Source organism: Trematomus bernacchii, unplaced genomic scaffold (genome assembly GCF_902827165.1).
Source record: "Trematomus bernacchii unplaced genomic scaffold, fTreBer1.1, whole genome shotgun sequence".
In the NCBI taxonomy this organism is placed as follows: Eukaryota; Metazoa; Chordata; class Actinopteri; order Perciformes; family Nototheniidae; genus Trematomus; species Trematomus bernacchii.
The window spans coordinates 1,644,749-1,656,288 of record NW_022987513.1 but is presented as its reverse complement, the minus strand read 5'-3'; the positions used below and the strand labels follow the sequence as shown (position 1 = coordinate 1,656,288).

General features: G+C 42.1%; 1 protein-coding gene across 1 annotated transcript; it reads right to left on the bottom strand.

Annotated features, from left to right (window-relative positions):
- Window positions 1-3,712: 3,712 nt before the first annotated feature.
- On the bottom strand, window positions 3,713-8,368 carry ckma (creatine kinase, muscle a). Its single transcript, XM_034113285.1, has 8 exons — window positions 8,284-8,368; window positions 6,835-7,042; window positions 6,571-6,725; window positions 6,258-6,390; window positions 5,868-6,039; window positions 5,307-5,430; window positions 5,028-5,217; window positions 3,713-4,208 (listed from the first exon to the last, which is right to left on the bottom strand). The coding sequence occupies exons 2-8, from the start codon at window positions 7,025-7,027 to the stop codon at window positions 4,030-4,032; spliced, it is 1,146 nt and encodes a 381-aa protein (XP_033969176.1). The 5' UTR covers window positions 7,028-7,042; window positions 8,284-8,368; the 3' UTR covers window positions 3,713-4,029.
- Between the last annotated feature and the right edge of the window lie 3,172 nt (window positions 8,369-11,540).

The window sequence follows — 11,540 nt, the reverse complement described above, 5'->3', positions numbered from 1 at the left end:
ACTGCGCTAGGGGAGGGGGGGTTGGAAATATTGGAGAAAATAATAGGCGAGGGGCTGGACCCGGAAGAAAAGACTTCTGTCTCTTTCATGACTACCCCCCCTGCACACACACAAATACACACACACAAATACACACACACACCTGGCCCGTAAAGTCACACAGACTGAGGGCCCCCCCCTTCCATCCAATCAACCCCCCAGCTCAGCCAGCTGAGCAACTGCACCTACTGGACCTGGATCAGATGGATACTAGTTGAATATTTTTTATTGCTACTCTAGCCATAATGACTCTTTATTTTGTTATTTATTGCTCTGGTCTTTGGTCTTTGTTCACAAACGTCATCTCCTGACCAGCCATCTCCTTCTTTTAACTTCTTCTTTTATACGTCACAGCATTTTTCCACTAACCAATGATTATATGCTGACTCGTCATCACCTAGGGACAACAAGATGCACAATCGTGGATATGGTCCGACTCAGTGATCACACAGTAGCCACACAGGGTTGCATTGCTCCGATTAGCAAACATACATCAGTGACGAGTGCACTGGATTAAGGTCAGTGGGAGAGGGGTGACAAGCCTTTGAAACAGCCAATCACAGGGGCCTCTTCCGCTTCATGAACCAATAGAATGCCGTTACTCAATCACATTAACTTCTCTGTATGGGACCAGCAGACATCTAAAATTGGGAAACAAACCCCATGGTTTGCAAACACATTATACAAAGAAGAAAAAGAGAATATTTTGGTGCCATTCTTTCTACACTGATATCAACATTAAATCTATACAGCTGATTTAGCTAAATAGTATAAGGTCAGAAGGTGGAAGAAGTACTTACATCTTGTACTATTAGTAGTATTAATAGTATTATCAACATCTACTTAAAGTACCAAAACTAACTACTCATTCTGCAGATTGGCCCAGTAACTAAATATATTAAATACATGTAGTGGAGTAAAAGTACACCATTCACCTCTGAATTGCAGTGGAGTAGAAGTACAAAGTAGCAAATAATTGAAATGTAAAGTCCCTCAAAATTGTATTGAAGTACAGTACTTGAGTAAATCTACTTAGTTACTTTACACCACTGCATAGTGTTGTATAAGTTCAATACCATTGTCTTCATTGAATGCCTTTTTTCTCTTAAAGACTACATGCACAGGTGCTGCTCTCTGATTGGCTGGGTTCATTGTCTGTCAGTGCCGGTCAGTAAGACTTGGTTAAAGCATTTAGACTTGTTGACCCCTCCCCCCTTTTTCATCTCATACCTTTCTTCAAAAGCATTATACTGCAGACGTGACACACTTGAGAATATCTTTCTAAACAGAAGCCCCCCACGGTTTCAGGTGATTTAAACCAACGTGGTGGTTGTGCAGACCAAGCCCTCGCCAAATCCATACGCTTTCCTTCCCTAGAATAACTGAGGTACTGTAGGATTGGTTTATTATCAGTGGAATTCTTTGCTCTGTGCCATGTGATCCCACCTCAGGCTTCTCAGTATGTTGATGGGAAACACCAAAAGCAAACAGCGAGACCTCTCAGATCACACACGAGCGAGACCTCTCAGATCACACACCTTTACACACACATACACAGAAACATGCACTTCTAATGTCCACCCTCTTCTTTCGGTGTCTGGTCTGCAGGAGGGGGGGGGGGGGGTTCTGAATCTGGTAAGGCACGATGAAGGCAGTGCACAGTGTTTTCTTCTTGTTAGTCCTGTTGCCTTTTAAGTGAACAACCCCCAGCGCCTTCATATTTAATGTTAAAGAAAAATAGAGAGTGACAGAAACACTGAGACGGCTTTCTATTCTCCCTCCCTGTTTTTAGTGAATAACGTACTGTGATATTTACGTAGGCTACAGAGATCATGTTGTTTGGCTGCTGATTTACTGTTAATACTATCTCTCAGTTGTGGCTTTGCTCATGGTGACCCTAAACACCCCACCCCCCTTTTCCCACCCATCATAACCCCCCCCCCCCCCCCCGACTCCCTACATTTAAAGGGACGCCAACCTTAGCTGTCCACCACCTTGGTATGTACCACCGACCTTTTTCTATCGTCACGATGAACATGTGGCTCTCTTCAGCTCTTCGTTTGAGAAACACTCGGCCATCATCCACAATCTCACATTGTAGACCCATGTATGACATCTCCTCAGTCCTGTTAATGTGTGCTGTTTCATGAAGCCCAACAGGGGGGGGGCTGTCGACCTGTCCCCCTCGGGGTGAGAAGCAGACACCCATATGGACACCAGGAGTCTGTCCTTGTCCTCTCCCTGGACGTTTCTCATTGTGGTGTATATTAGCATTAGGTAATATAGACCTCAATGCACTTTGCTTTGACTTGAATCAGCTCCTTCCAGTGTACCTGTACAGGTAATACCAAGAACTAGCCACTGGAGGGCGCCAATGTCTTAAATGTGAAACACTTCAATTTGTGGATATTTGCACAGGTACTTTATTTATTTTTTAGAATTATATCATTTAAAAAAAAACAGGATTTATATCAGTCAGTTGATGGCTGTATATAATATATGAATATAGTATATATCTTAGAGCTCAAGGTTTATTTATAGCTAGAGCAAGGGAAGTCATTCTAGTTTAAAACAGATTCTGTCAGTGACAATGGGAAACAAAACCAACCTGCAATCCTGCATGACTTCAGAGTTTGGGTTTTAGGGGAAAAAATTGAACATGATGCGCACCTAGGATTGGAAGACACGTTTGTTTTATAGACATGAATTAATACGAGGAAATTATGCTAAATGTAGCACCTGGCCCTTCCCCGCTCACAAAATCAAACAGGAAGGCTGTGGTGAAATGCAGTGATTTCACTCCACCTTGTTTGCTAGAGGATAGGTTTAGTACACTCAAGATGGGTTTCTGAGTTCTGACAAGTATTGAGACATGCCTTGGAAAGTATCACGACGTGCAGTGTGAAGATACAAATATTCAGTTGTAGATTCAGCAAGGACCCTTACATTGGGAATAAATTGTGCCGTTTGCTTCTATTCCAACTTGAATTTAAACCGACCCCAATAAGTCCCTAAAATGTTGAGTTGCATTCAAGCCATAGAAATGTCACATCACTGTCTCCTGAAGGCAAATATGAACAGGTTGTTTGCGAAAACTTTCGGTGGAAAATATTGAAGTGATAATAGCTCAACAGTAAATAACTTAGTGTAACAACTCACTCTTAGTATAAGACGGATGAACATTTTCTTAAGGTGGAATCTACTGTGAAAAATTCTTGAAAATGTTGTTGAGTAAACGTGTGTGTACCTGCTCAGAGACAGTGTGTCCCTGGTCTGGTTTAGATGGTGGTTGGTACAGTATTAAGACCCCAGGGGGCGCAGTATTTAACATGCACTGTCATTTCAAAACTGATTTTGGAAACAGTTAATGTTTTATGCAAAAGGAAGAGACTGAAGAACACACACAGTTTGACCTGTATGAGTAATTTTACACTGCTCTGCTGTTTAATTCCTCCCTTCAGAAACAAACTGTAAAGTTAGATTGAGTGGTTGTGGTTTATAAGGAAAACATGGAGCTGAAGATTAATAAAATTCACTGATGTTGGCATTTTTTTTCTTTATTTTGGTGTCTCAATCTGAATATTTGGTCATGGCTTTTGATATTCTGGCAAAGTAAGTATTAATATATGAAGATTAAACTGACTGTTATTCACAAAATCATCAAAATCATCCATTTAGTTGTTTCATGGGGTACTTTTTTTATTGAGAAATATGAACAGCGTCAATAATCATTACTTTTCATAAGAAAAAGTAGGTGATACCACGTCTGCTAGGCGAGCCCAGCTCAGTGGAGGCTGATCCCAGGATGTTACCAACCAACACAGGAGAACGAGAAAAAAAAGAAGGATGGCAGAGGAACCAAAAAGCTGGAAGGAAGACACAGGCGAGCAGAGTCAATAGTCTCTGGTGAGCTTCTGTCTCCTCTGCACGCCCGTCAGCTGGCTCCATTGCACATGAATGGTCGTGAGTTAAATGCAAGATTGTCCCTCTTTACTTCTGGGCGGGGATCATGCTGTCGATAGCCTCTCCCTTCTCCAGCTTCTTCTCCATCTCAACCATCAGCTTGACACCATCAACCACCAGCTGCACCTGGGCCACCTCGGAGGAGCCCAGACGGTCAGCGTTGGAGATGTCGAACACACCACCCACGGAGGCTGTGTCCACACCACCTGGAGAGGATGAAGAAAAGAGATGAGGGTCAGATTACACATCCCATGTTGTGGCTCAGAATGCTGCAGAATGTCAGATCCTCATGGTTCTAACACACTGAAAAAACGTTTTCTTTAATGAAATGTATTATGTCACCAGATTTCACATAACTATTAGGTTAGTTGAAAGCAATAATATTAAGTTGAAATAAAAAATATTTGGTTCAACTTAATAATATTGCTTTCAACTAACCTAATACAGTAATGTGATTTGACATAATACACTTAAAGGGGACCTATCATGCAAAATGCACTTTTGTACGTCTTTTATATATGAATATGTGTCCCCGGTGTTCCAGGGAACTCACCAAGTGTCAGAAAACACAACCCTCTCTATTTTCCTCCATACCCAAATCTCTAAAAAAGGGGCTGCAACGGATCTGATAAAAACTGATCCAGATTTGAACACTGTCCTGACGTCAGGACAGTGGCGCTACGGCTATTGGGCCAACTCTCCACCAATCAGGAGGAGACAGCCACGGCCATTGCCGTTCGAAAGCGCTGGAGACGCTGTAGTACATATGCCAGGCCTCTAGATGGTGCTGTTGCTCACAGAATCAACCCTTGCAAAAACAGAGCTAAAAAATGTCAAATTGAGCAAAATGAGGCATGGCTAAAATGCATGATCTGTTTGGTATTTTGAAAAGAAAAAAGTATAAATATGCCTTCTATAGGTATGGTCCTACACTATATTATTCAAATATAGCATGATAGGTCCACTTTAAATAAATTAACCTTTACATGTTTCAGTGCAGACTGAAGAGTGGAGGATATGTGTACCTGTGCCGCGCTTCTGCAGACGCAGCCTGCTGAGGATCTCGTCGAACTTGGCGTGTACGCTCAGCTTGGGGAGCTTGACGTGGACTCCACCACGCAGGCCGGTTCCCAGGTTGGAGGGGCAGGTCAGGATGTAGCCGAGATGCTCGTTCCACATGAAGCCGTGTCCGTGCTTCTTGAAGATCTCCTCAATCTGGAAAATGAGTAAAGGGAAGAGTCAGAGAAACATCCAGCAGTGATCCAAACTCAGTTTGTTTTTATCCTGTTTTTATTTATATCTACCTTCTGCAGGCCAACGCAGAAACGCTTGAAGACCTCCCTCATGTTGCCGCCCTGCTGCATGGAGATGACACGCAGGTGATCCTCCTCGTTCACCCAGACCAGGAAGGTCTTGTTGTCGTTGTGCCTGCAAGAAGATGGATGCAAAGGATCAGTAAACAGTTGTTGGAGAAACATAATCCTTAATGAGAGTTTCAAGTGTTTCAAAGCTGGTCTGCTCAGCATTATAACTTATAACTGGACTTTTCTTCACACTGTACATTTTAGATATATTTTGAATATAATATGCTATTCCTTGCACACTTAATGTAAATAATATTCTACTTTTAAATGTTGTTAGCTGTAATTTGCCCCTTCATAGTGTTTATTTGACAGAAAGTCTACAGATTTTTGAACTTTCACTGTCAACGTGTATATATTTTACTTTTTAGTTCTGTTCTATTTTGAGATGTTTACATTTTATGTTTGTTTATTTTCTACTCTTTATTTTCACATGTGCAATTCCTTGTTTTAACATGCTGCTGACAACAACAACAAAATTATCTTATTATTGGTCACACTCACATGATGCCTCTGCCGTCGGGCCAGTCACGAGCCATTCCAGCGCAGGTCAGCAGGGGAGAGACGGGCTTATCGAACAAGAAGTGATCGTTGATCAGCTGGTCCTGCTCGGCATCAGTCATGGACTTCAGGGGGTAGTACTTTCCCTTGAACTCGCCATCCAGGCTGGTCAGAGCTGCAGAGACAGATGCACAGTTGTAACCAGCTGTTGTGATCCATCTAAACAGGAAAGACTAAGCAATGGAAGCTTCTTCTTAAATTGACATGACATGATCGAGCATTAAAAGAAGGGAAGCATATACTTCTCTTACCCTCAAAACAGCCCAACTCTGATCCTAACCCAGCCTACACAACCCTTTGCATACGTATGTATTAAAACTAATAATAACTCACCCTCAACGGACAGCTTCTCAATGCCTCTGCGCTCGCCACGGCTGTTGTGGGGGGGCAGGGTGAAGCCCTTGATGCTGCGGCCAGTACGCACACGGCTGGACAGAACGTAGGCGGGGTCCAGGTCGTCACCACCCTAATGAAAATGATCAAGTGTGATTATGAAGTAAAACAGGCCACACATGTACAGCAGTGAGCATCACCAGGTGATAAGTTACTATCAGTCTTTTTAAAGTTGTGCAAATCATTTAAATTATCCTGTGTAGTGTTCAGTTTCACATGCTATAGTCTTATCCATCTAGTGCTTGTTTCTCACCTTCAGGTTCTCGAAGTTCAGGTCGGTCACGTGCTTGTCAGTGGGCTTGTATCCACCATGACGGTCTGAGATGATGGGGTCCAACAGATCCTTGAAGACCTCGTAGGACTCCTCATCACCAGCAACGCAGCCAACAGTCATGATGAAGGGGTGACCTGGAGACATGGAGGAAAGCAGATGTTAGAAGATGAGACTGTGAGACAAGTTTCAGCTTTTATTTGATCATTTTGTTTCATCTGAATGTAGGTGTCTCTCTTGACTCACCAGGGTTGTCGACACCAGTCTGGATGACATCATCCAGGGTGTAGCCACTAGGTGTCTGCCTGTCTCTAATCTTGCCGTACAGTTCCTTGGTCAGCACCTTTGCCATATGGTTGTTGTGCTTGGACAGATCGGGGAACTCATCCTCAACCTTGTAGTTGAGTTTGAAGTTGTTGTGGGTGTTACCGAAAGGCATGATTGCTTTCTAACACTGCAAAGACAGGAAAACACAGAATGAATGAACTTGAACAGAGGTTTTGGATTATGAAAAACAATTCATTCTAATCTGACACTATCTGTGAAGGTGATCTGAACATCCACAAAAACAAAACTTTGGAGTTATTGGATATTTTGCAAGACAGCTGCAGAGGTTTAGTGGAATCCGAGGAATCGTGGTAACAAGTGTCACTCAATTCTCGACGGCTCAGATGTCCCATTGAAATAGAGTTGGGGTCGGAGCATGTGTTGGCTGTGTATTTTTAGCATCAGAACATCTGACGGCATACCCTTTTTTCTTAAATGTCATTCACATGTACAAGAAGTATTTTAGTTCTTATACGCACAACCCCAGTTCTCCAATTTACATTTTGACACATAAATATGCAAGTGTTTTAGATATGCATCCCCTTTAAAAACCCCTTCTTTGTATCACTTATATCAACACTTACTGTGCATATTCAGACACTTAGTGCATCACTTAAAGTTGTCACTATGCTGAACTTCTTACAGAAGTCTTAGAAGCTGCCCATTTCTTCCCTTCAGTCCATGCCATCATGCTCCAACCAGATTTAATCACTTCTGATTAACTTTAGATTTGACTGACGCATGCAATGACGCACGTACGACATCAAATGAAATACCATCTGTAGCGAACTGCAGTGTAGCATTTTGGTAATAAGCCAATTTTTTTAACTAAGTAACATTTTTGATGCAGTTATCATCTCTATCGCAGGAGCAATTATCTTGTACGTTTGAATCCCAAAATGCCATCTTTAAATGTGACTCTTAAATAGCTGAAATGTAATGACTTAAGTTCAGGCAGTCTCTTACTCATATATGTGAAACACCTGTCCCCATAAATCGGCGTCCAGAGGAAAGAACCATTTGCAGGGAAAATAACTATATGTATCTACTTTAAAACATCATGTTCTTGCATATTTTTCATTTAATATCATCAATAGGACTAAACTGTCCAAATTGAATGACCTCTGATACCCAGTAGGTCTCTATATCCTAAAAAGCATCATATGGATGCAAACATCCGGAAATGTTGTGCATTTATCCTTCAATTTCCTGAGGGTCTTTGAGTTCCAAACTCTTCATCAAAGAGGTAAAAAGCCAAAAACAATTAATCTTCTCCATCTAACTGTTTGAATGGTTCTCCGAATATGTCTCCAAATATCTGCACCACCTCCTAACTACAAAGGTATAATCTCTGTGATATTTCTTTACCTTCACAGCAGACAAGAAAGAGGTAACAATCCTTGGGATCAGATCCTGTTCACCACAGTCAAAATAGGGTCACCCAACACTGAAAGGCTTTGCCCCCTGTTTATATACCGGGAAGACCCTCAGCCATTGGCTGTCCATTTTAGTGCCTGCCGCGCCCTTATTGGCTTGACCCACCGTACTGAACACTTTATGAAAGGGACGCATTTACATCTCAGACATCCAAGACGGCCACTGCTGCTGTACCCCCGCCCCCCCACCCTTGGTGTGTATCTGAGGGTGGGGGGGGGGGGCAGGGGTCACAAGGGTAGGTGAGAAGTGGTGTCGGGGGGGACTTGAAGGAACTGAAAAAAGCTGAGCTTCACTTTTGGCGTTGGAGATCATGGGTCTTTGTGTGAGGCGTGAAGGGGGAAAGACTGCAAATGGGTGCCATGTTGATTTGCTGTTCAGATAAATACTTTATCCAGCAGATGGAAATCAGAGTTATATCTGACTAATACTGTATGTGGCCGGACAAATGTCAAGTATGTCCATTTCATGGATACCCTTATGATGATGAGTAATTAGGGTTAGGGTTTCGGTTAGGGTCCTCCTTGATGATGTAATAGAGTAATGATCCTCTGAAGGAAGAAGGTCAGTTTTGCACTTAGCTAAATATGGATACACTATACTGTATACAACAACAGCAGCTAATCATCAGTTGTCAAAATCAGTGAAAACAGTATCATCAGTGTGTTGATGATTGTTGCGTTCTGAAAGCGTAGAAAGGAGACTAGATTGAGGCCGTCTAACCCTTCTGATGACCTCCACTCTGCTGGTTTCTTCCTGAAAGAGGAAGAGAAAAGAGACCAAGCTATTGTATTGGATAGTACTAGAGGGTACTGTTTTGTTTGGTGTGTGCACCCTCTCTATGTCGACCCCCACACGCTCAGTCGGGCTAATTGATATGGCAATTATCAGACATTGAATCTCTGATGGGAATACTGACAATCACATGGAACGTTGAAGAAGAAAGATGATGCCATTTTTGACATTAGCTTCATTAGCCTTGCTTCTTTGATTCCACATTCTCTCCAATGTCTCACACTATTTTACCAATGCTTATGCTCTGCAGCTGCTTCAGGCATTGCTTCAATACAGATTTGTGTTCTTTTAGTGAAGTGAATTCAACTCAAATGTGTATTTGAATTTTTAATAGGTTGTGTAATAATACAGTCTGCAACGCTTTAAATAAATGCATTGTGTCAACAGATTTCACATAACTGTATTAGGCTATTTAAAAGCAATAATATTAAATAATTATTAGGTTCAACTTATTATTATTGCTTTCAACTACTGTAACCTTATACAATAATGTGACATTTGTTGAGATTGTAATTAAAGTTAACATTTCAGTTTTATCAGAGTAAGAAACTTTTTCCACAGGGATCAACACCTGCCAAATGTTTTTGACCATCTACACACCACCCCCACCTTTTTAAGGGACACCGAACTAGTAAACCTGCACCCAAAGTAATATTAAATTATCAAATCAAAATATTTCGCAATTGGAGACAAAGTTTATGATGACACTACTGGTGATATAATTCTGCAAGCATAAGAAATGCTGAAACGCTTAAGTTGTAGTAAATGTTTAAATGGGGCGTTATCACAGGCACTGTTCCCAGAGGGGGGCCACCCCAGCAGGCAGCTTTGTCTCTGTGGGGTGTCCCAGGCGTCTCTGACAGCTGACCGGCTCACACCTGCTCCTTCCAGTCCCCGGTAACTTTACCAACCCGTCTGTACAACCAGCCCCTCCCTCCCTCATATCCAACCCAACTATGCCACTTATTCGTCACGCATGTATGTTCTTTCACTCTACTCCTGTTGTATTTTCTCTTAACTCTTCTTCTGCTTTTGGTGCCGCCAGGGTCCAGAGTTGTAGGCGAGTGGAGAGTCAGCTGGTCACAAAGCCCCTGCCCTGATATGAAATCCCATCTCCTGTTACACAGCTGTCTGCTGCCTGTCCTCCTCCAAGAGAGAGGTCACCAAATGAGTCTCTGTGCAGGTTTCCAACAACCCCCCCAGGCTCCAATATGTCACCTTTTTCTGCAAAACTGGTTTGTCTTAATCAAGATTGATGTGCTTCATTGTCATATCAGAGGTGTGGCTTTGGCTCAGGAGGTGGATCGGTCTTCCACCAATTGGAAGATTTGATCCCCTGCTGTAAAAAAAACTCAACCTTGGGCAACATACTGAAGACCAAATTTCTCCCGATGGCATGGCCAACAGTGGCCAGCGGGGTGTGTGAATGTGTGTGTGAGTGTGTGTGAATGCTAGTTTTGCACCTTGTATGACAGCCTCTGCATGAATGTGTGAATTGGTGAATGACGTGTATATGTAAAAGTGAGTTGTTGCAAAGACTGCAAAAGTGCAATATAAATGTAGTCCAATAACTACTGCTCCAACAGTGCAACCTAAGTATGTATGTAATATACCTAAAACACAAATAAATAAGATAGTAAAATAGTGCAAGTGAAACAATGTTGCAAGCAATATGGTATATTTTTGCCATATTTAAGCACTGGATGCCCGCATTGGAAGAGACATTTATTTATAAATTTCAGGTATATTTTAAAGTAAGTCTCATAAAAGTGTAGCTAACTAAATGAATTCTCCAGAAGGAAGGGGTATCACCTGCAAATGACACCCCAGAGAGAGCGGCTGGCCGCTGCCATTTAACCCAGAGCAATTGAATAATGTTAGTCTAGAACAGTTATGCAACAGGGCTGTGACATTATGATGGGACTTCTGCTCATGTTGGCAAGGAGGTTTCCCTGGGACTGTCATCAGGCCAATAAAATGTTCACGCATTACAGCTTCAGCACTTATTAACTGACCTTATTAATGGTCCAATAAATAGTTTGCGGGATTGAATTTTCTGAAACCTTAGAGTGTTGAATTTCAACATTTTCTGTCTTCTTATCCCGCAGTGTATGTCGGAGGAAGTGAGCATTAGTTTGAAGCCTTGCAGGACACTGCAGTCACTGAGTGCACTGACCTGTGTCAGAATAGCACAGTGTCAAGCTGCAGCTGCGTCCAGTGCTGCACCCTGAGTATTAGGTTAGCACCTTAGCACCATGGTCAAGAATGGGGAAAATGTATAATTTCAATAGCTTTACCAAAGGTAGTGACAATTGTCAGCAGTCACTTCTTTAGGAAACAATTAAAATAAAACATGGATAAGTATCATTATGTGCTAGGCAACCATATATCATCAC